The 25,708-nt window shown below is 35.0% G+C and overlaps 1 protein-coding gene across 9 annotated transcripts in view; it reads right to left on the bottom strand.

Moving 5' to 3' along the window:
- EXOC6 (exocyst complex component 6) overlaps positions 1-25,708 on the bottom strand; it is an 87,254-nt gene that overhangs the window by 35,903 nt on the left and 25,643 nt on the right. For 3 of the 9 annotated variants that reach the window (XM_051800550.1, XM_051800557.1, XM_051800554.1), the window contains exons 6-19: positions 21,608-21,812; positions 20,370-20,525; positions 19,634-19,702; positions 18,579-18,662; positions 18,439-18,485; positions 17,931-18,051; positions 15,993-16,064; positions 15,304-15,401; positions 14,089-14,194; positions 10,541-10,650; positions 9,432-9,543; positions 9,194-9,328; positions 5,248-5,427; positions 2,157-2,186 (exon numbers count right to left, since the gene is read on the bottom strand). In XM_051800550.1, coding sequence (XP_051656510.1) covers positions 2,157-2,186; positions 5,248-5,427; positions 9,194-9,328; positions 9,432-9,543; positions 10,541-10,650; positions 14,089-14,194; positions 15,304-15,401; positions 15,993-16,064; positions 17,931-18,051; positions 18,439-18,485; positions 18,579-18,662; positions 19,634-19,702; positions 20,370-20,525; positions 21,608-21,812 — 1,525 coding nt within the window. Of the gene's footprint in view, positions 1-2,156; positions 2,242-5,247; positions 5,428-9,193; positions 9,329-9,431; positions 9,544-10,540; positions 10,651-14,088; positions 14,195-15,303; positions 15,402-15,992; positions 16,065-17,930; positions 18,052-18,438; positions 18,486-18,578; positions 18,663-19,633; positions 19,703-20,369; positions 20,526-21,607; positions 21,813-25,708 lie in introns of all 9 variants that reach the window. The other 6 variants (XM_051800553.1, XM_051800558.1, XM_051800555.1 and 3 more) reach the window with 4 other exon arrangements.

The raw sequence follows: 25,708 nt of genomic DNA, 5'->3' as shown, positions 1-25,708 counted from the left end.
ATGAAGCAGCATTTGGAGAAATCAGTAAGAAAACTCATTCTCTAAGTAGCCTGTGAAGGCTGTTGATTGACAGTTTTTGAATATGGTTGCAGAAAACCACCACCCCTCCGCCCCCACTGCAAGCTGTGAAATTAGACTTTTGCTGCCAATCACAGAAACAATAAAATAACACAAACTGCCATCCTCAGCATAAAAAGAAAATAACAAAACTTATCTGTTAGAAATCTAAGATGTTAAGCTGAAGAATTAATTTAATAATATGAAATGAAAACGTCATTCTTTCTGGAAATGCAAAGAAATTAAACATACAGGTTTTATCAGTCAGAGCTAAATCCAATTTTTGAACTATTGATAAAATACAAGTATTCTAAAAGCACTAGTGGAATTTTTAAGAATCAATTTTACCTACAGCCTCTGCCCCAAATGCTACTGAAACAATGAAAAATACCTAATTGAAAGTAATTTGTAACTGTTGTTTTTCAATGGCCACTCTTTTCCAAAGAGTTGTCCAGTACTAACTTTGTATTTGCATTATATTTGTATTGACAAGGGACATACCTAGAATAAAATTTCGGCTAATTCTAAACTTAGATTAAAAGCATTTATATACAGACCCATTATAATTTCAAATTACCTGATCTGAAATTAGAAGGTAACATTTTTCCTTAACAGTTCAAAATTAAACTTAAAAAAAGGCAGGTCCTTAATAAAAATTTGATAATCCAATTTCTTTCAGGAGATGAATGGCTGCATAATGGAATTTTAATTTGCTTTTTGATTCAGAGCATCTAATGGTATTATAAACTGCAACATGAACTTAAAATAGGATGTAAATATAATCTCAAAAGACTCAATTCTTATGAATTTAGAAAACAGAACCATTAAAAACTGCATAACTCTCAAACTATAACCTTCCAAATTCCACGCAGCTTCTGTGCTCTGCTTTGCTGAAATTCTGCTAGTCCTTAGTCATGGCAAAACCAGCAGACTGAGACCTATGCAACATTAACAGGAAGTATTTCTACACAAAATATTCAATATTCATAGTGCTCATGACACCTATTACCTCAACAGTTCAACATGACACTGAGTATTCAAATGATAGAAATGTTCATAGGAATGAACCACCAACATCATCTAGTCCAACCTTCTACTTGGAGCAGGACTATTGCCAACACTGCTTCAGGTCCATTGTCCTTTTTCCTCGCTAAGGCTTCAAAATCACCAAGGACGGGAATTCAACAATGTCTCTGTAAACTCCTTCAATACCACACCACTCTCTTCATGCAAACTCTTGCTCTAATATTGAAGCTTCACCTCCTGAGCTTTTATCTGTGACCATAGCCACGTGTGAATTTGTCAGTCCTACCAAGAAGAGTTTGGCTCCATCAGTTTTGTTTTTGTTCTTCAAGAGGTTGTAGGCTGCCACTAGATCTGTCTGCAGTCTTCTATTTAACAGGCTAAATACTTGACCTCCAGAACTCCACTTGTAACTCCTGTGCTCTAGGATCCTAACAACTTGGGACCCCACTGCTAGATCCATTCTCCACATTTTGATAATTTAGTAATATTAACTTCATCACTTTCATTATCATGGCAATGCTTATGCCAAATCAAATTAAACTCCTTATATAAAAAAATGACATGAAAATAATCAGGGGATGGAAGAATTCTTAAATGCAATGCATCAACTTCTTTAAAAAATTTTAAAAAAGCAAATAAAGAACACCAGCACACACATTCCTTTGACCCCAGGCAGAGGTAGCAGAGAAACGATGGAACTTTTGCTGATTCTTTATTCAGCTCTATCACTCTACCCTTATTCTGTATGCATGTCTCATGGCTGTATTTTGATACCTGACCCCTCTTTCAAAAGGTCTAATAGTCTCCTCTAAATTACCTCATTTGGGATGCAAGACACATCCCATCAACCTTCTGCAAGGTTTTTAGGACTCCTGCTGTCTGTCCCAGTGTATGAAAGCCCAATGTTAGCCATTAACTCGATCCCTGCATGCAACCACACAAGGTACACAGCAAGTCATCAGCAAAACAGAAAGGGTCTTTTTATTAAATGATTAAAAATTGAAGCAATAAGCCTGCAGGCAGTTCATAGTTTTTCTGTTCACATGCTTTTTCTTCATCTTGCATCTACTTACCGACATAGCTGCATGGTCATTGTTGTTATTCTGAGAAGGAAACCAGTAAGGCAATCAAAACAAAAAAATTAAGATGTACTGTCAACTTCAAAAAAAAAAAAAAAAGAATAAAAAATTGGTAGCAATAACAGGTAAGAAAAATCTAACAAAAAGAACAATTATAGCTACAGAATTCCTTAAATTATTTTTTTAAACCTGTGAATTTACACAGTATTTTGTTGAGGCATAACAAAGAGATTATAATTTAAATACTACTAATCTGGCAATAATACCTTTTTCTGTAATAAGGAACTGTATGCCAAAATATCAAAGTAGCAAACTTCAAATGACAAAGTGTCTGTTGAAATGCCCTTCCAGAAAGTTTTCATTACAAGAAAGAACATATTCCAAAACTCTTACATTACAAAATATATGCCACGTTTACCACCTTGGCTTACAGAGGTTATCTGTATGCCATTAACATACTTTGTTCAAGCAAGACTTAGAATGGTCGAGGATAGTAAAAATCTAAATGTAACATGACTCATTAATAAATTTTAACATAAATCTAGTGGCAATATAACTCTAGGGTGGAATAAAGTTATTTTCTTTTCCAATATTGCTTCCTAATTACAGTAAACAAACACAGAGGAGAAAACTAAGATGAAAAACTTAAGAGAAGGGGGGGGAGAAAAAAGCTTTGGGGACACAAGACATTTCCCATGATTCAACAGAGATATTAGACTCCAACTAAGTTGTGCCACTTTGTGTGCAGGTTCAGTAGAGTTGAGATCATGGTCTATCTGATTTAAAGCTCTAACATTCCAATAAAAGTAATACAAATTGCATAAAACAGATACACAACATAAGATGTATTATTGAAAAGTTATGCCTACATTGGTACAGAAATACTTCAGTACAGCCCCACATGGAAGCACAGAAGGAGACACATCCCTGTGCATTTACACAGCTTACACACACAGCTAAAATAAAACGACATTCTACGGACAGGAGCCAAATGAATCACAGCAAAAAAAATTGTTAAAGAACATATTTTAACAGTTCTACAAGAAGAGTAGCATTTGAAACAATACCAAAGAGAAAGACCCTTGAGTATGACTACAGAGAACTAGTGTGGCCAACCAGCCACATTGTCCCCAGCCCTGGCACAATGCCCTCTAACACCATCAGGTATGCTAAGGTAGAATAGAAGAGATTCCTCTACTTGTCCCACTCTTTTCCTTACTAGAATTATGGCCAGTGGCTAGGACTTTTGTTCTTTGATTTCTAATTACATAAAAGTTCTGACAAACTATTTGGAGCAGAGGAATGTTTCTGCCAGCCATACAAAAATTATTATGGAAATGACACAGTGACATTATTGGAGTAATCCATTGATGAAAATTAATTCTAAAATTGTTCCAAATCTTAATTATGGCATAGGAGAATCTAGTTTAGTTTAGCACTCCAAAGCACTTACTATTTTAATGAGCTATGGAACCTAGGTCTGGGCTAATCTTTGAAAATGCTTTTACTATAAATTTTCTCTTAATGAAAGTAACTTACTAGTACAAGTCTAATCAGAATTACCATAATGCAACTGTGTACACATTTTCATATAAACTCCAGAGCTCACACACAACATCCATAAGACTGTATGTTTCTACAACTGGCCAAGGTAGGATAGGAAACGAGATGCAAGATAAGTAAAAAATTATAAGAAACCTCTTGCCAGAGCAGATTAGTTGTCCATATAGTTCTACATCCTGCCTGGTACCCGATCAGAGTTTGAAATTAGAGAATAGCCTCTTCACAGGAACTACCTTTCTCCAAAGGCTGACTTGTGCCCCCAGGCACATATTTCTACTCTTTCCACAATTTTTAAGTCCTAATGCCACAGCTGCTTCTTTCCATCCCTCTTAACACATTACATTCATGGCAGGTATCTGTACATCCTGCTCTACAAACCTCACATCCCTTAACTACGATATGCATATAACCACTGAGGAGCAGTGCCTTCCGTTCACGCTGCTTTGTGTACTGAGTTATTATGAAATTAACTGTCTAACAAACTTATTCTGTATCAAAAAATGCTCCACTGATTTGGCACAGAAGCACAGGCCTCACACAACACAGTCAACACCACATGATACATTTTGGGTGGGTTATGTCTTTGAGTCAGTTAAAAGAACAGGAGATTGAAGAATCACAGCCTCTTCACATATAATCTGGAAGACCAGATAAGCCCACTATGCCAGCAACTTCAAAACCTTGCTGGGCACATAAAGAAATTATTATTCAGATTATTTCCAGTCTGAAGCCTCAAAACATTCTGTGCCTCAAGGACTTATTCTTTACAAGCATTGCATGTGGGCAAAGCACTCAGACATCAGTGTGACTGTAGCAACCAAGGACAAGCTGATGAAAAGCAGATGTAGCTTGAATGACTTACTGAAGCCACTCCCAACCTATAAAACTATAAAGTATTACAATGATAAACCAAACTGGAAGCAGTCTTTTTTGTCTTAAAGCAAGGGGAAATCAGACAACAGAATGTAACAATTCATGCATAAGACAAGTTAACAGTACCCTTTTTGTTGGGACAAAATAACACAGGATGTATTTGAATATGAACAAGGATTTATTTCAAGGAAGCTCAGTTCACTAGAATCAAATGACTTCTTATGATCAAAACTATTTAGCTAAAAACCTTGGAGAACACAAGACCTCCATAATCTGATGCACAAATGCAGGATTAGCACCAATTCTGCATTGTTTGAATCAGTGCACGTACACACAAAACCAAGATGCTTAACTAAAAAGTCCATCTGATGCCCTACAAAACTGTATGAGTTCTTACATTATTTATAAATTAGTTGTTGGTAACAATATTACTGAAGTATTTGTAAGTATTTTCTTCGTATTCCCATGGGTAACCATCACCAATATACTGAAACACATATGACAATATTCCTGTGCTGAAAAAAAATTAAAAATACATCTTGCAAGCATATGCATAATTCAAAAACCATATCTATCCTCAAAACCTTCATGTATTAAAATAAAATGATGTTGAAATAGTTTGAAATTAAATTTAATTTTGAACACTTACAGGTAAATGAGTAAAAACTTGAAACGTGCTTCTTAAAAAGTTAATTAGGTCCATTAAGTATCCACTGGCTCTTCCATCTGATTCAGACATTGTCCAATCATAATCAGCAATCTGAATAAATTCATCTATTTTTTGGTTAAGTTTTGTATATATTTCTCCTTCTGCAGCATGTCTTGCATCCTGAAAAAAAAACCGTGTGCAACTGTCAGAATTCTAAAATATTATTAAATGCAGATAAAACTATATCCATCAACAAAACTCAAGTCTTGTGTTTTTCTTAGATTAAAAAATATTTTATTTAAATCAGCATTTTAACTTTGTCTTACAGTAAGTCTGGGGCTGTGGTTTTTAAAATACTCGCATAATGCATACCGTGAGTGTTTATAAAATAACATGCCTACAAAAGAATCTAAGTTCTCAGACAAATGAAGTTAATTTGAATTTGGAAACAAAGCAAGTTCTTTACTCTCTTCACAACAACCACCTTTTATTCAGCCTTACAAACCCTGACACAAAGTTTATTTGCCTTATTTTATAAAGAAAATAATAAAAGAACCTAATAATTTTATCTTTTATGGACAGAGGCCCAGCAATCATGACTTTTATGTAATAATGCCTTAAAGCTGCACATCTGAAAAATAGTCATAATTTTTCATACTCCTTTAAAAATCCTGATCATCATACACCATGATTTAGAACTTCCTCCTACCCCTACTTTTTGTTCTGCCACACAATGGATTCTACTTTTTGGAACAGTGAAGTTTACTGCAAACTGAGTTCACACTGCTAATGATCTGCTTCATTTGTGTAGGGGACACCTTCAGAGATCCAATGGGATCTATGTGCAGATGCTTGGTACATTTGTGTTGCTGGAAAAGTGTGCTTTTGCCAGCCTGGAGTTTAAAGTTTCTCAATGTCTTTCTAATTTGGGCACAGCATGAAACTTTCTTCACCAATACGGAGCAATAATTCAAGTAAGACATTTGATTTAAAGCAAACAGATCAGTTGCTTGAGATTTTTAAAGAGTTAAAATAGGCTGGATATACTGAAGCAACAAAAAAGCAGATGAAACTCCCATCACTACTTTCTTCTAGGAAAAAGCAGTCCAAAAAAACATGGCTCTTCAGAAAAGTGTAAATATGAAAGGCAAAAAGAAAAAATAAAAACATTTACATTTATCTGAGCTTACAGGTGCTTTTACATTGAATGTGCCAAATTTAGTCTTCAGTCAGGCCCCAGGCTATGAGGCACTTCAGAAGCAAGCAAGAAAGCATGTGGCCCTGCCATGAATAAATACAAAAGTATGATTCCCTAAAAATTGCATTTTTACTGCCAAAACAACTTGTAGAAGCCTCCACTGAACGGCTCTCCCAATCCAACACACAAGAATCTGGCAACCTGTTAACATGTCAAATGAATATGTTGACATCCACAATTTTGTAGATGGCCATGATTAAGAAAGCTTTAACTAATCTATATTTAAAGTTTCTAATTAACAATGAGACCTCAGTTTCAACAATCTATAATGATGGGGCTTGCAAATACATCTGCTTCAGCTTAGTAAAATTCCTTCAATTTTTTGTTTGTTTGGGTTTGGTTTTTTTTGTTTAACAACTAAGTCATTCGTGGAGTGATTGTATAACCCTTAACAGTTAAAATGATTTACTGGTGATGGGAAGACTAGTCCTTCTGTTTTTAAAAAAATGTAGTGTAGATGCACTTAAAAGTTCATCTCATGGAATGTAAATGTGATAAATGCTGCTAATAAAAGGAGATTTTTGACCACTCAGAAAGAATGGAGGTGACACAATTTGCCACCAGGACATGAATTTAATAACAGTAGAACATACCAAACTCTCTGAGAGCCCAGGTGAGAAACTGTGAGCAGTTTTTCATTACAATAGAGAGGAAAAAAAAAAGAGGGATTAACAAGAAAAGAATTCCCTACTTTAATTGGAGAACACTGCACTAACAAGTTTTCCAGCAAAGTAGACAGGAGAGAAACCATACAAAATAAAAAATCTTGGTTGTCAGCATTCATCCCATATTCTTCTGAAGTGCATAGATACTAAGCACAGATACAGAATTCAGTTAATCCCTCCAATACATATTGGATTTCTGTGGCCAGGTTTTGGCAGTGGGGGGGCTACAGAGGTGGTTCCTGTGAGAAGCTGCCAGAAGCTTCCCCCATGTCCAGCAGAGCCGATGCCGGCTGGTTCCAGGACGGACCCGCCACTGGCCAAAGCCAGGAATGACAGGAATGACAGTAACATCTCTGTGATAACATGCTTAAGAAGGAAAAAAAAAGTTATTGGGCAGATGAAAATTGCAGACAGAGAAGAGCAGAGTGAGAGCATGTGAAAATCTCTGCAGACACCAAGGTCAGTGCAGAAGGAGGAGCAGGAGGTGCTCCAGGTGCCAGAGCAAAGGCCCTGCAGCCCATGGTGCAGACCATGGTGGAGCAGCTGTGCCCCTGCAGCCCATGGAGGACCAGTGGGGTGCAGAGACCCACCCCAGCCTGTGGAGAAGACACACTGGAGCAGGTGGATGCACAAAGAGGCTGTGAGCCCATGGGAGGCCCATGCTGGAGCAGGGACCTGCAGCCTGTGGGGAGAGGAGCCCACACTGGAGCAGGTGTTCCCTGGTAGGACTTGTGGTCCTGTGGGGGACCCAAGCTGGAGCAGCCTGTGTCTGAAGGATTGCACCCCATGGAAAAATGACCCGCACTGCAGCAGTTTGTGAAGAACTGTTGCCTGTGGGATGGACTCATGCTGGAGAAGTTTGTGAAGGACTATCTCCCATGGGAGGGACCCCACAGGAAACAGGGAAAGGACTCCTCTCCCTGAGCAGAGGCAGAAACAAGAACTGACCATAACCCCCATTCCCTATCTCCCTGCAATGCTGAGGGGGGAGGAGGCAGACCTTGGAAGGAGGGAGGGATGGAGGGAGGTGTTTTTAAGATTTATTTTACTTCTCATTCTCCTGTTCTGATTCTGTTAGTAATAAATGTTATCAATATCCCCACTTTGAGTCTGTGATCCCCACATCATGAGAGTGATCAGGAAGTGATCTCTCCTGGTCCTTAACTCATGAAGCTTTTGTTATATATATATGCAAGAACAACTTCATCTACTAATGAGATGAGGAGCCATATATAGAAAGAAAACTAAATAATTTTTTATTTTAGGATTATTTTGTCCTCAGGTTACAAATGTTGACATGCTAAATGATGAAATGGTAATTGTCTATGCTGAATATACATCACTTAAGATTTAATTTTTTGAGATATAAGTTTAAGCACTTCCATCCTTTCTGAAAAGCATCACAGAAAACACAGCTCATGCAGATAAGCAGTTGCAGTATATTAGAAACAGGGAAATTTCCAGTGATCGTTTAACAACTATTATTGTGTCTATACAGGACATGTAAATAAAACATAAATTGTAAAATTAGAATAACTTGTGCTTTGTAGCACATTCTTAATACTCCTTTTATATTAATAATTATACCATTTGAAAATACACCACAAAATATTTCCACTGTAGAATAAAATCAAAGAGATACAAACATTGTAGAGTAAGCTAGCTGTTTGCTTGATTCCATTGAGGAAAAGGGAGATGTTACATAAATTGGAGCTTAATCTATCAAAAGCTTCTTGTGAAGTTAAGCTTAGATTTTAATTTCATAACTTAATAAAAAATTCATTTGAAAGACAGTACTGAGGCTTCTCACATACTGACATATTCCAGGTCATACCAATAACATAAAAACAGTGTTTATCTGTTCAGTGTTAGAACTGAATGCTTAAGAGTTCAGAATTATTTTAAGACAAAAATGAGAATGCACACTTTGCCCTCACACCCTTTTGTTTTAAAATGCTTCATTTATAGTGATTTTGATATAACTTTTCAGATCCAGTCATATAATGGATGCCATGTACTATACCTTAAACGTAGAAAGTCCATAAAGTCTTGCAGTGTGAACAGTCAGCTGTGAAATATTTGTAATGTTAGATATAAAATCCTCAAGGTATTTACAGGCTTGTTCCAAGTGTGTTGTGTTTATGATGATTTGAACAAGCTACAAGAGACAAAAAATTCTTGTAAAAATCCTTTTTGTATCATTCATTGTCATTTGATTTTGTAAATGGTAAGAGTCTTAGAATATGTATTTTAAAACTTACCTCTGTTAAACCTATATGAGGTTTTTTAATTAGATTCTGTAAACAACTACTTAGGGTTCTTGTAAGCAGCAAATTTGTAGATTTTCTGAGCATATCATCTATTTCTGTTGAGCTGAAAAAAAAAGGTTTATTTTTATAACTATGCTGTGCATGGCAATATTTTGACAGCAATACTTAATAATTTTAATTTTTTCCCTGCAAAGGGAACTTTTCATGTTAAGAATTCCCTATGTGCATTTAAATTCTGGTTGCTCCAAGTCTTCTGTGATCTAACAGACAGAACACCTCTTTTACTTACCAAATATCCATTAACTGAATTTCAACACTGAAGCAAAATCTGTTATTTTTAGATTTTGGACATGTTTATTGACACAGCAGCTCGTAAAGAGTAATTTGTGGGTTTTAATGAGTTACTAAGGAGGTCAACATGTGCTCATTAGTACGTGTAAATTATAAACAGTATCAATTAAGAATGTGTGAAAGGGAGTAATTTACATCTTTAACAGTGCAGAAGTGGGTGACGGCCACGAATACCTTCCAGATTTCAGATCTATTAATTCTATTTTATGTAATTAAAACTAAGCTTTTGAAAGCCAGAAGAGGAAAGGAAATGGGTCAGAAAAAGTTGGGATAGAAGAGGGAAAGAGATGCAAACACCACATTTTGTTTCAGGAAAAATCATTGCTAAGGAAGCTCAAATCACTGAGAAGGGAAAGACTCGTAAGTAATCAGGGACACTAAACAATTGTTTCTGAAATGGTCAGTATCAAAGTATACTTTTCAATCTTTACATGCTATGTTAAATAAATAAATTCCCTAGATTATTCAAACCAGTCAATACTGTTTAAAAAACCCCAGCAGTCCTTTAGACTGCTTACCATACCCAGCTACTTTCACCCATACACATATTGTAAGGCATATATATACATGAAATATAAACTATACCATTGGGAATCATAGAAAAATACAAACAATTATATATGCAAATTATGAAACAAGCACAGGAAGCAAGTACACAAGAACATGTATTTTCATTCTAGTATATATGTTTGGGTCACCTGAAAGTTACAGGTTACCTTACAGTCACATTCCTGATACTTCCAGCTCACCTGCGGTGAAGTGACTCCGAAAACTTAAGGCTTGCGTAAATAAATTCCTTGACCTGCATATAAATCTGAGGCACTGACTGAGACATTGGAAGCTTCTTTGGAAAGGACTGCTGTGAAAATAAAAGATCACACTATCTTACACCTGAAACTGATTGCAAGAGAGCTTGGTACCAAACCCAACAATTAGAAAGCCACTTAACACTATCAACATTTTAATCTACCTTAACATTTTGTGCGTTTCATCAAATACAAACACTGGTATGCATTGAGCTAACTTCTAGATCTGTTTGAATGGTTTATAAGCAAAATAGAACTTTATCACTTCTTTAAATTATAATGAAGTTTGGAGACTATTTAATTTAAGATTCCCCTGTAGAAAGCAATTTACAGAAATACATTAAAAAATAGGTCTTAAACTTTTTAATCTGAATGAACAAGATAGAAGTCAATGGGATAAGAGGTTCAAAAATGAAAACATTCCTCTTCGAAATAAAGCAGTGCAAAAACAAGTTTGAGAAGTTCAATACTTCCAGGATTTTCCAAGTATCTTGGGAATGCTTAGACACTTTTTTTGATGGTTCACAAAACCAAAGCAGTTTGAATTATTTTCAGGAATCTGGATTAACATGCAGGAAATACCATATTCTGTAATAATAAAATCATGCCTCCTACTTCAATTTTAAAGCTGATATTGTATTTGGGAGAACAAAAATAAACACATTCAATTAAATCTACACATACCAAATAGGTAATTCTGCATTGAATACAGAATTTTTGAAATCTGCAAAAAAAATTTACTTTTCTGTTTACTCTATTTACTCACTCTGACTAGTGCATGAGAAAAATAATCAACTGGTATCATCCCTGAAGAATTCAATTTCTCTTAAAAAAAAGCATCAATCAACAACAGCTCAACTTCTTTATTAAAAAAAAACCAAGGTAAAACAGATTACCCTGACATTCTCCTAACCATACTCTTAGATAAGATTAGGCAGTTTGACAAATATGTGATGTAAGCCAGGCTTTTGCGCCAACAAATAACAGTAGCAAACATTTTTTTAACAATAAAATTTACTTCAAATATGTGTTTATCTGATTTAAGAAATTACTTTTTACAAATAAAACAAATGCTACTACATACAACTATTCCAGCTCATCACAATATTCTGTCAGCAGGACTTGAGTTTCCATCTTCCTATATTCAAAGATTTGCAGTTCTTTATCCTCTACAGTATCTGACCAATACAGGAGGACACACCACTTTCTATTTGATCATTAGAGCAGGAAGCAAGGGAAAAAACCCAACAGAGCTACAACCAATTGTTTCACTTCTGAATACAGAACAAGGAATAAAATTAAATTATATAATCAAACCATGATAGTTTGCCATAATCAATCGAAACAGTAGAGTACAGACAAGACTATTTTGTTCAGTCAGATTGGATTTATGTTAAATAAATGTTAAATATCTATACTATCTATTTATGCTATGTTAAATATCTAATAGATTGTGGTCATAATTCTGCCTAATGTGCTGTAAGCACCTCTTATAAACTTACCTGTAAAATGTGAGGATGCTTCATCCTAACCTACAGTTAAAAATGAGACACAAGCTCACGTTTGTCTCTTTTTATAATAAATTGAGAGAAACAGACATTTTCAAAGGTGAAATTTCCTTTAATCTGTAAAAGGCACCAGAGATGCATCAAGTGGACTTAGCCCTCTGGGGTGTCTATTTCTATCAACTACATAGGCTCCTTCAGTGACTAGCCTGAACTTATACATCTTTACTTTATTATTTTCAACACCGAAATGTAGATTAAATTAACCCTCACAACAGGATCTCCCAGTGTCTTACAGTCTGAAGTAACGACAGAGAGGTATCAAGTGGATGCAATTATAAACAGTAATCAAGAGAAGTGATGTTGGAGCATTTATAAAGTTTCCCCTCCATGTGGATCCCCTGCTACCTAATAACACACAAGGTAACACTGTAGTCTTTCAACAAGGATACTTAACGAATCTTTCTCCTCTCTTCTTCTGTCTAGTCAACAAAACTTGGTTACCAACTCAAATTATCACAGAGACTTCTGCCCCTTCACTACATGTGATTGAAGTAAACTAAATTGATTCAAAAATTGCTAGGACACACAAAAAACCCCACCAGTCTTATTTCTAATTACATACAGGTTTCAAAGCTCTTTTCAGAGATATATTAAAAAAAGTTTTCCCTCCTTTAAAGATGAATTAACAGTAACAGAGAGATGTGAAGTGACTACTAGCACCAGGCAGCTGGTTAATGATAGAGTTGAGAACAGAATCCAACCTGATTCCCAGTTTTACTCTCAAGCTCATCAGCCCAAAAACTAAGAATCAGTGAGATTCTGCCTGTAAAATATCTCCATAAGTGCTGCTCACAATGAAATAGAAACAACTCTCTGTATCATGAACCAGACTGAAAATTGTTGAGTACAGAGAATACATTTCCCTTTTGGTGAAAAAAAAAAAAAAAAAAGCCAAAGCTTTGTATTAATCATACATATATGTAACTAGAAGATAAAATTATTTAGTACAAATTAAAAATTTCCTCAATTATTAGCAAAATATGTTATTCTGTTTATTTTATTTGAGTATCATAATGGCTAAGTAAATGAATTTGATGGAGGAAAGCATCCAGGAAGCCCTCTGGAGTCTCATTCAAAAATCAGCATAAAAACCTACTTTAGTTTTTCATCTTCACTGTATTAATGACAGGCAGCTGTATTAATGACACTGTATTAATGACAGGCAGCTGTTACATTTGCCTGGCAAATCCCTGCTGAACCACAAACTCAGAATAGCTTTTTACTTTAGCAGGTATCTGTAGCAATGGATTGTGTACAAAACAGCTTTCCCCTACAACAGTTACTCCCACCATCAGGTTGTTCTTAGATTTAGTTCTTCTCTACAGACTCCATCATGAGCCTCTTAGTTCTTTATTAGTATTACCAAAACCATACTTGAATAGCAAAACATATTAATCACCTTTCTGTGAAAAGAGTTTGTAGTGAAAGAACGGCTGAGGCTACAAAAGGACATCCTACTGGAATGCTACTACAGCAGAATTATTTACAGTCTCTTCACGTTTATTTTGCCCCCCCACAAAAAATAATTAAACTTAAAAGTGAAATACAAAAGTCGCTGTCTCTGATCCCTGTTCTACACGTATTTTTGCAACACTACAGCACATACTGAGTTACTAAACCCAATGAGTTGCAAAGACGGATTGTATTATCATTACATAAAGACTTTATCAATTAAACCATATTATTAATTTGTTTACAAAACAATGGGTTTCATTATTCACTCAAACATCAGAGCAAATGACTAAAGCTTTCATTTTCATATTTATTTATGACTAGATAATTATGCACAAAGAAGGTGATTTAGTCTCTTAATCTACCTAGCTTTTCAAAGTTTAATTGCTTTTTAATTATAAAAATCATTACTGTCCCAAGTGTCCTTAATTGGATTTCCACAAACTTGAATAACATAAAACTTTTCCTTACCTTATCAAGTTCTGGATCTTGAAAAGGAAATTTGCTTATGACTATTTTGTATTCCTCTTCATTTGCTACAGGAATAGGGCTGTAGTTGTCTGCTTCAAAAATATCCCTGATGAATTAGCAAAGTGAAAAAAAAAATGGACACGTAACTTATAGTATTTTCTGATGTTAAAACACGTAAATGAATATAAATTTTACTACCACATTTATGTGTGTATCTTCAAGAAGTTTTAAGAATTTTAGCACATCCCAAATATTACTTTGAAAGTACCTCACATATGCTAACTCTTTATCATGTGTCTAATCACAGAGAAAAAAATACCTAGAAGTGTTTTAATATGTGCATAATACATCAAAGGAACCTCAGATCAACTAGTCCACTCCAGAGTAAACCATAACATAGTTATTAATCATGGTAACCCACAGCTTCCTACACTAAAGCCGATATTCCGAGTGTCTCACCTGGGCACCAGAGCTACATTGAGCCAGCAGAGATGATTCAGAACTCAACCAGGCCTATGGCACAGCACACTTTGAGTGCCCTCTGGACCTCCCTACTAGTCAAATGACTATATTAGAAGAGTGGGGAGCTCAAGAACCTTAAGTGGTCAATTTAACGTTAAGGTTTTCTGTAATACAATGTAACATACTTTATGGTAAACAATTTGTGCACATTTAGACATCACGCCCTATCTACAAATACGCTTTGGAGTACAGTCTCAGACCAACGTATTCCTGGGTTTAAAATTTACTCAATCAAAGGATTCCAAGGAATAGGTGGAAATTAATGTGCATTAAAAAAACATGAAGACATACTGGCAATATCAGTAGTTTGTCAGGGAGATATGCATATCAGCTAACTGTAAACATTAAGACTAGATAAATTAGGAACCTAAAGCCCTATTGCAATAGATTAGAATTATTAGGTTCCTAATGAAGAGAAACAGATGCCTCTCTCCTGCGTGTTTCTCCAGTAATGTCCCTTTGGAGACCCTCCTTCTCTCCATTAACTACAGAAGCAGTATTTGATGTCTCTTTCCCTAAACATTAGTCACATGTGATGAATATCTCCAAACTGAATATATATCCAAACCGAAATTCATACACAACACTTGAGTTAATAAATTCTTCCAGAATTATAACTGTATCATAAAAACTTGAAGCTAGACAAAAACAATAGATGCAATACAAAAGACACAATTATTTTGATATACTAACCTGAACAATCCAGACCACTTTTTAAGAAGCGTTTCATTGTACTGGTCTCTTATCTCGAATAAAAGATCAAATAGTCGGTTCACAGGAAAACCATAGCCCTAAAGTATAAAAATTAAGGGGGGATAGTTCAAGAACTAATACATTCAACTCCTATCATAGCACTGCAGGACTCTGAGATGGGACTTATTATTCAATCTTGTCACTTCTATGAAATAAATTGTAGTACTTCAAGCACACCACTGTAAGTTTATATATTAAATTTTTACCAAATAATTTATCCTATGCATTTGGAAATTTGCCCCATTTGTCTTTGTTAAACACTGCAAGAATACTTGCCAATGATGTTCACCTGGTCTCTCATCTAAAGAATTAACGATAACTGGAATGCTATCCTTGTTTAAGATGAGACGTAAAGTATTTGTAAAAGACAAAAATGTACACAAAATTACAAAACACTAATTTTGCACAGATATGAATAACTGATGCTAGCTGGATAGCCCAGAATGCATACATTCAGTTTATAATACTGAAAAGGAGGAACTGAGGCAAGAAATACATATTTTTAAACACTACTGTGTAATTTTGGGTTTGATTTGCATATATGATTCATGAAAACACAAACATTGCACTTACATAAAGTTAAAATCTGACTATAGGAATTTCAGTTAAAATAGTAATACAGTACGTACCTGCAAAGTATCAGCAAATACTACAATGAGATTCTTCAATTCCAGAACAAGATCAGGATCAGCGCAATATGACTGAAAGTGAGAAATTCTGGTTTTGTTAAAAGGATTTCAAATATGAGACATATATTTTCAAAGAATAGTAGTACAGGTTAAACTCTCCAGCCTTAGTAAAAAAACTAGACTCACTTGTCCTTACTTAGTCCAGCTACATAAAAGTATTTGTTCAATTTTCCTATGAGTTATCAGTAGTATAAAAGTTCAGAAAAAGTAAACTAAATCATGAGATTCAATATCAGTATGGTGTACTGAGACTGAAAATCAGCAAATTACATTTATTTCAGTGGAACATAAGCACACTTTGCTAAATCATTATCAGAGAGGTTCCACAGGACACTCTTTTGACCACCAAGCCCAGGTCTACCTAATGCTAACTGTGTCACCTCAGTTTCCCAGCTGTATGGGTAACACTCTATAAAATACTTCCTGAACAAGGTCAAAGTTAAATTTGATGGAAAAAAGGTCAAGACGTAAGTTATTTACTAAATAACTGTAATCTGATTTTCAGAGGTGCAGAGTCACACAACGAAGGCTTTCACCTCAGCCTCACTATTTGCAATACTGGACAAAGTAAAAAAATATTCCCATTAAAATAGTTTGAAGCAGCATGAGAATATAGTTTTGGTTAAAGATTACATACACCTGTTTCACCTTTCTTGAAATTTTGCTCCTAGCATACTTTCTTAAAGTAAGGGTTTGGTTTATTTATCTAAATATTAGTCTACAGTAGGACAATGTTAGATTTTGATAGAATTGGGTTTGATGGGAGTCATGCATTTTGAGAAGAAATAGTGATGAAGTACATGACAAGACTTTGAAGAGTTCTTTAGAGATGACATTACTTTTAACCCTTAAATTATCATACATATAAATCCACACACAGACAACTAACTAGCAAAGTATTCATCTTTAAAAAAATGCTGGATAAATATATCTCAATTTATTGTAATCCACTTAAAAGAATTTAAAAATATGAGAACATCTCATGTACCACTGATCAGTAAAGGTCCTATGATAACTATAGTTGCAACCTGAACTTTTTCCCCATTTTTCCTCAGTATAATTGAAATATCAAATATTCCTTGAGCTAAAGATGAATTGCAATAAAAATAAAAATAACATTGCATAAAGGAGCTAACATTAAAAAGGGAAAAATAAAATTCTTTTCTTCTTTCTGATAGTAAAAGTTATACCAATAGTAAACTTTGAAGCAATTTACTATCTGTCAGTCTGAGTGAACAATGTGTTTTCCAGTGTTTTTTCACAGAGGAGTAAGAAATAGCTTGCAGTATCACTGCAGCTAAGGTAGAAATAAAACTTTAGGAGATGCACTTCGAAAGTACTGAAATACTGAGCTAACATAGAATTTTTCTAATACCTTTTCTTCAACATAAACATAACACTACTATAGCATTGAAGAGAGAGCTCCAAGGGGTTTGCTGGTGGAGTTTATTTTGGAAACATTGCATTTGGAATGATAATTAGGAACTATTTCCTGGTGGTGCTTTCAGTGCTGAACTATTCAATCTGATCTAATGAAGAGGTCAGTTGAGACTAATGAGGAAGGATTGCAATAATAACAGCAGATTAACTCTGCATATTCTAAACTGCTGGACTAAGAGAAGGTTTGGAAGACCCAGTGAGTTGTAAATCAGTGGAGGATTATGCAAATAGCCCATGGCTGCGGATCACAGCCTGATACTGTGGGGAAAAACAAAAGCTTGGCAGGCTCCCTCCCAAATCTGAGCAATTTTTAATCACAAGAAAAATAAAACATGAGATAGGTGTAATTTTTCACTTTGTTGCTATCCCAGCCTTAAATACACAGAGCTCTGAAGTAAGAGGATTTAAACTGCAATACTGATAAGACTTCTCACTTACTGAATGTGTTCTAAGAACAGCAACGATCTTGGAAAGGGCCATGTTCCAGAGTTCATCAGTATATGTTCTAGTTACCAATCCTTGGGTTACATGTAAAATGTGGTCTTCTACTACAAAGAAACTAAAACAAAACAATGCTTATATTATTCAGTTGTTTTCTAATATTAGAGCAAATTCTACTCTTCACACACAAGCATAGTCAAACCCTTCCCCACTGGAGCAGTGACACATGGGTAGGTTTGGTGTTCAATTTTGCCCAGAATGAAGTCAAAATGTGAAACAGTTTGTTTCGTGCCATCTGGAATCCAGGATTCTGAAGTGTCCTTGTAGGGCACAGGGCTGGTAGGATATGGATGCTCTTCTCTACTCAGATTCAGCAACAATCACCCACATGATTTGTGCAGTAACTGAATCTTGCAGAAGGAAGTCTTCAGACAATGAGAGAACACAGAGTGAATAAAGCATCAACAGATTAAAACTGAAATAAATTTTTATTTATAAAACTTACCCTACAATTTGGCTGAAGTATCTTCTATAGCCTTCTACTGTTTCATGCTTTCAGTGAAAAAGGAAACAAGTTTAGAAATAGAAATACCACTAAGCATTAGCTACAACTTAAGTCAATGCAAAAAAAAAAAAATTGATTACCATGCTTGACTGTGGCTGCAGAACTAATCGTGCTTGTTTCCTTCTTTGTTTTCTGTAGTAATTTTCAAATATTTCTCCATCACCCTAAAAAAAAGAATAAAAAGTAGTTAAAACAAGAACATTGTTTCAGTATGAAAAAGGCACTTTTTAATTTCAGGGTAGAATTCTCTTAAACTCAGCACATATTTTGCATTTATTCCATATATAAACCTCCAGCTGTCAGCAGCAAAGTTTTGCATGAATGAAATATGCAGAAATTACCTTTTCCTATAAAGTAGTCAACAGCCTGTACTGTAAGTAGAAATTTTGCTCGTGCCTACATTTTGTCAAGTAATATGAATTTTAAACAGTATGTCTGTTTTTCAACTACAGCTTTCAGAGTATACTAATATTTATAGATAAGGTATATTAGCTATTACTCTATAACTGAAACTCATCGTCTCCTAAAATATTTCTCTAGGTTATTCAAGAAAGTAATTGAGACATAGGAAAGATGAGAAAATAACAAATAATTTGGTAGCATGTTTCCCAAAAAAAGTTTTCGTCTTTGTCAGTTTGTGAACTGAATCTCTTTTACAGAAATTAAAATAGGCTATTGTGTCTCTGTCATCAAATCCTACTTAATCTGCCTGAACACACTGTCAGAATCCTCAGATTTTGTTTCCTATTTTTCTCTACTGTTCTGATTTCCACAAGATTAAGAATGAATATTGCTATGTTTTGTAATATTGATCCAAACATTTGGGTAACACGGAACACTTGCAGGAACTGCAGAAGTGCCAATACTAGTATTGAGGTAAACATGCATATTTTACATATATACTTAAAAACACTTAGGTAATCAACATCTTACTGTGTCCTTTATTATGCATATAAAACATGGAGTCATGCCTGTGTATCCCTACTCTACCCATCTCAGCTGGTTCGTCCAGGAGTACTAATCCTAGAAGTAATATGCTTGCATGTTTGGGAACTATTAAGAGTGTGAAAAATGTGAAAATGAATATTCAACTACAAAAATTTAAATATCCTTTTGAGGTGACCTTAATACATACCAAAACTGAGTAGATGTGCAAACACCTATAGACTGGAGAAAAGTCTACAAGATCTTGGGCTGTCAAAACCTGAAGAAGGAAAGGAAAAAGAGGAGTATATAAAACATAAAAAACACATAATTTGCAAAATGTGATATACTGCCAACAGAACTTGCCTATGTAAGAAGGACTCAGAAATGGATGGTTTCTATCACAAAACAATAAATCAATTGCTTGAATCTCTCTTCCCCTTGTACTACAAGTACTATATTTTATTTATGTCACACCACCAGACTCCTTTCTCTGTTTCAAAGCATCAGATTTAAAGGTCTAAATACTCACTGTTTCATTCAGTTTAGGAATAGCAAGTATTTGACAGATGAAAAAGTTCTAACTGAAGCTCACGTCCTCAACACCAAAAGGTTGGCTTTAGCAATAGCAGAATATTCCAGTGGGCCACATACCATTTACAGTGGGCAGGTAATGCATAATATCAATTGCAACTGAATTCCAGAACAATTGCAAGCTCTGTCAATCTGAATGTCCTCAAACATGATGCTAAAGCTAGCATTAATATGAATAATATTTTGGCCCTATTTTTTCACCCTAAAATGCTGCTCTGGACTGGTGTCCCTTGAAGGTGTTCTGCGATTCTTCATAACTAACAATTACCATGTACAGACAGGGTACTGCAAGTTTTGTTAAATAAACCTAAAAAAATCACTTTAAACAAGATGTACTGATTTAGAACAGTTACCTCTTCTTCATGTTCATCATCATCTTCAAATGTTCGCTTCAATGTCATTTCATTCTTGGATTCTGAAATTCTGCTTCTACCTAAATGCATATTCCGACCATAGTTTACATTATTCTGCTTCTGAAGAGTGGTACTAAAGGTCTTCTGTTGCTGTGCCTGTTTTAAGAGTAGAATCAATAAGGAGGGATATAATTCAAATTTCACCATTGATGAGCATACGCTAGGACATGAAAAACAGGTGGTGCCATTGAATACACACCAGTATAACTTCAAGATGAATGCCCTCAGCCTACACCAATGATTTTGCCTTTAATCAATCTGGGATGATAAATGAGTTCAATAGTGAATTCTGCAGTTTTTCCTTAACCTCCAGAATATAATTTTAAAGGCAGAAAAAATAAAATAAGCAATCTTTAATTTTCCTGATCATAAATTGCAAACAGAGAATCAACATTTAAATGAAGTACAGTTATCACAGAGTTTCCAACTATTTGTTTTCTGTCTTCAGTTAAGTCTAAGTGAGCAGTCGGATGCAGAAGACAAAGGCTCTATATTGTCCTCACTATTAAAAGAAATGCAACGAAGTAACACGGCACAATCTTGCAATTAAGTTTCACTTATAATAATCAATGCAGCATTCTACAAGAACCCTAGATGACAAAATGGCAGCCCAACCTGAATTCTCTCCAACAAGAAGCGAAATGAAAACTTTATTTGCTCTGAATAATTTTAGAAGTATTAACTGATTTAAAGCTTGCCCAGTACCAGTGCTTTAAAGAGGTAGATTATTTTGTGATGGAATATGCAAGGCCTCCAGCTGTCTCAGTCTCCCCCTGGCTTTACTTCAGTCTTCTGTATTAGTAGTATTTTAGAGAGAACTAGGTAGTATCTCAGCACTTCTTTTAGTCTAATTCATCTTTGTCATCTGGCCAGATAGGCTGCTCTTTGTTTTGGTGCAGTAGCTGCTGAGCTACAGATTGTCCAGGAGTTGACTACTCAAAGTATCTCACAATTTTTTGAAACTTGAGATATACAGCATTTCTCCTTCCTTTCCCAGGGAGGAAACTACTTCTTGTCTAGGACACAGACAGAACCTACACAAGATGTTAGCAAGCTCTCCATCTTTACTTAGAGGTCTATGTGATAACTATAACCCTTGGGCAAATCTTTTGGGATAATTCAACACTGAAATTTTCACTAAACAACAGGACTGAAATCATCCTGTTATGTCAGCTTACCTGCTTCATGGCAGTCTCCCCAATTCTGTCAGAATGCTTTCGAATACTTTCTAAGAAATCTTTTAGATCTGACATGGATATTTCTTTTATTTCTTCACGCAGTTTTGGAAGATTTTCTATCATTATCTGGCAAAACCGATATTGGCTAACTCTAGGAAGATATAGATTTTCAAGCTGTTCCATTGTTTTTAAAGCAGAATAGTATCTATAAAGAAATTAAAATAAAATTATGTAGCTTATAAAAACTTCATAAAATAATTTATCAAATATAGGATATCAATATCACACATGCAATCAATATGCATCTAATGAAATTACTCTGTTATTAGAAAAAGTAAGAATCAAAACACCATCCATATAATGCTTTAGTTTGGAAAAAGACAGTGAACTGCCAGAGTGACTCAGTCAAGTAAAAATTTTAAGTAGGCTCCTCTGGTATTAGCTGTTCTGATCAATAGAGTCTCAACACCACATGGAGCATCCTGCAGAATGGAGACACTAAAGTCACAACCTTTATCTACCCTTCTAGATTGAATTGGTTAGGGTTTTTTATTAATTTGATTTTTTTTCTGAAACACAAATTGCCAATCACCCAACATTGCAGTATGTGCACCAAACAATGAGAAAAATCTTGGAAAAGCATGCCTGTATGTATCTGCCATCTTTAGGTATATGCGAACACGAACACATCTACACCCACCCTCCTTCCACCATTCTTAGTCGGAAAACACATGTATACATGAGTAAACAGTTTCAAACTGAAATACAATTCAAACTTCTGGCTTCCTTCAGACAAGCAATAACAAATTACTAATACTAGAGTCACGACTTCTTGTTCAATTCTGAAATTAACACAATGTTTTGAATTTTCTCAATCAAGACATTTCTAAGCTAACGACTCAGCATAGCTGGAGGATGGGGAAAATCTTTCTTTTATTCCAGAACAGAACAGCTTTCAGAAGACTGCAAATAAAGAGATTTCAAGTGTAAATTAGGAGCTTTAGTTTATTATATACTTGGTTTATATAAAATATACATAAGGTGACGGGAATGTTGCACATAAGAAAAGGTCTGGGGGGTTTACGTGTGCGGTTTTTGTTTTGTTTTAAATAGCAAATGACCGAGTGTGCCACATGGTGAGACTTCTGGGGAATAAAACCATAATAGTGTCAAAATCGTATAAAAGGTTTTTATTTAAATTATACGGATCAGCTTATCAGAACACTGTTAGTTCATCTGGAAGGTTTTTGACTGCTGTCTCTAAGATCAGAATTAACATAATCCATTTTAAATCCATTCTAGAGTCCCTTACTAATTATACATATATGGAGCTCAGAACCTTGCTCTTTTAACATCTGTTCTGATAAAGCACTGAAGTCTTATTAATTTGAAGGTCATCTGCAGGTCAGGTTCTAAATTAAAAAGTTTTGCATATCATTTCATAGAATTATGTATTTGGATATTTTGATTTTAAAACATTCCACAGATTTAATTAAATACTGAAGATTTTGCAACAATATTATTAGTTCCTACCCCATATTATCAATCATATAAGGTGAAGATTGACCATTTGACTACAAATGAGTCAAAGTATCTTCAAAGTTATTTTTTTCATATAAATAGGGTATTCTTCCATCTATTCTTTTGAGTTAATCTTGTAAGAATATGCTCCCCAATGCAAAATATATAATGTAAGCTTTGAAACTGAAGACACAAGTTTGAAACACCAGTAGAAGTCATATGATAAGACTGTGCAGAACTTATCCATCTCATCATCAGAACCAGAAAACTGTAGGATGGACTTTACTAGTATCTCCAAACTATAAAAATGGAGCCTTCTAAAACTAGCAAGAAGGAGGTCTGGAAAGTCAAAACAAACATACAAAAATAAATCAAATACCCACAACAAACAAACACCGTCCCCCAAGGATCAATATTAGTGTTTCACATCATGTTATTCTTTACAAAATGTCCCAGGCACAGAGTAGTCAGGTCTGTATAGAATTTGAAACATCAACACACAAAAAAGCCAAAATTAAAATAAAATTACCATTACATTAGTGTACACAAAGTATTCATTTATGTTTCAAATAACAGAGAGAACTTTTAAGATTTTTATCAGTAGAGTGTCTTTGGAGGCAGTTAAGAGAAATAGCATAACTTACTAAAAAAGCCTCATCAAGTTAAACTACAGTGGCCAAGAAGTTACATAGAACAAGAGCAAGATCAATTCAAAGACTAAATTTTACTGAGAATAATTTATTTGTACACAAGTCTATTGAGTAAAGAAAAGTGCAGTTATATCACAAAATTTCCTACTAAAAAAACAAGAGAGACAAAATTCTCATTTTATTTTAATTAAGGAAACAAACTTAGTTTGAAAAAAACCCAGTAGTGTTCTCCAACTTTTGTGCTTCTCTTAGAGGTAAATACTGCATATTCCTGCTTACTACATTTCCACTGAGTAAATATAAAAAAATTTTCTACCAAACACATTTGGTAGAAGAGAGTTCCTTGGAATTTTTCAATAATACTACAGAAAAGTCACATTCACAGAGATCCTGAAGATGATATATTGAAATTGCAACTGAAATCATTTTACCACAGGAACAAGTATTTATTTTGTTTCTACATCTAGCTGCCTTGACAACTCTAAACCTCATTTTTAAACTTCCCCAGCATACCAATTTTATCAATTTCCCCAAAAGGACCATGAACTGAGATCAAGGTACTACTAACTCTGAAACTTCTGTAAAGTGAATCAAAAGCTCAATATTTCTGCAAATCAGATATGAGTTGTTGTGTGGAAAAGAAAAAACAAAACAATATCTGTAGAATACCTTTTTAGTCAATAATCATGTGGTAGGAAATTTTTTTAAAAACAGAAATTATCGAACTAATAAGGGTTGAAACTGGTGACAAAGAAAGCAGTTGACAGTTCAGTAGCAAATATATATTTTGATGAGGTTTTTTGCCAGATCCATGGTACCTCTGGGAAGTATTGATTTGCAGCTGGTAAAAGCCAGTGCTTCATTTTGACACGGTTCCAACACAATGCAGAAAAAAACCCAAACAAATTACCATGGTTTTATCTGTTCTGATATCTTTCCATACACACGTGGGTAGAACCAAATCATATGAAATATTAACTTCTCATATTTGCATCCTTTATGTCTTAAGGTTTATTTGGACGCTTGGAGGGTTCACAGAGAAAGGCTGCATAACTGTCTCAGTGAGATTCAGTAACCTAAATAACTAATCAACTTTGTCTTTCCCACAGTTTGGAAGAAAGCTTACAGTAAGGTCAAAAAACCAAATCCAAGTCTTTCAGGGCAAAGAGCTCACTCAGAAAATTATACTCATTCTTTAGTCCATCTCACAGTAGATTCGAGAAGATTAAGCAACTACCTTAGCAGAATGACTTATTTAATTATTTTTGTTGCATGATGGGTTTGGGCTTTTTGTAATACTGTGGAAAAAGACTTGCAAAAACACCAGTTCTAACAATTGCCACACTTCGACCACAATCACTTGAAACAGCTGGGAACTTTCTCCCAAGACACATACCAAAATCCAAATGCTAAGGCCATGGTAACAGAGCTGTATGAAATGTGGAATGATCTTACCTGTGACTTAAAATTAAAGATCAAGGTAGCTCAGTCTCAGTGCATAGCCCCCACTAGGCGGTTTGGAGAGCAGTGAAGAAACCACACCTCTCCTTTGTGCTTCCTCAGTTAAGACTTTAAACCCTCCATGACTCTTTCCAGTCAACTGTGTCTGTTTAGAGCAGATTCTGCAGTCACTTCCTCTCACAACTACAGTTCTTGTCAACTTGTGTTATCCATGGCTCAGGAGACAGATAAATAGGATACAGAGCCTTTCACCTCTAGGTCATCAGTTCAAACATAACCCATGTTGGTAAGGACCAAAAGTTGCTACCAATAGATGGTTTTTTGGACTCCTCTGTAAACCTCCATTCCTTCAGCACAAACCAGTATGTATTCCAGACCCAAAATCCTACATTGTCTTAAAAGAGGTCTGCCATGGAGAAAAGGAGATGAAATTCTAATCTTTATCCTATAACAACTATTCCCCAAACAT

This window comes from Manacus candei, unplaced genomic scaffold (genome assembly GCF_025592945.1).
Source record: "Manacus candei isolate 608988 ecotype Guabito, Panama unplaced genomic scaffold, ASM2559294v1 h1tg000050l, whole genome shotgun sequence".
Lineage (NCBI taxonomy): Eukaryota > Metazoa > Chordata > Aves > Passeriformes > Pipridae > Manacus > Manacus candei.
This window is presented reverse-complemented; position numbering and strand designations above follow the sequence as displayed.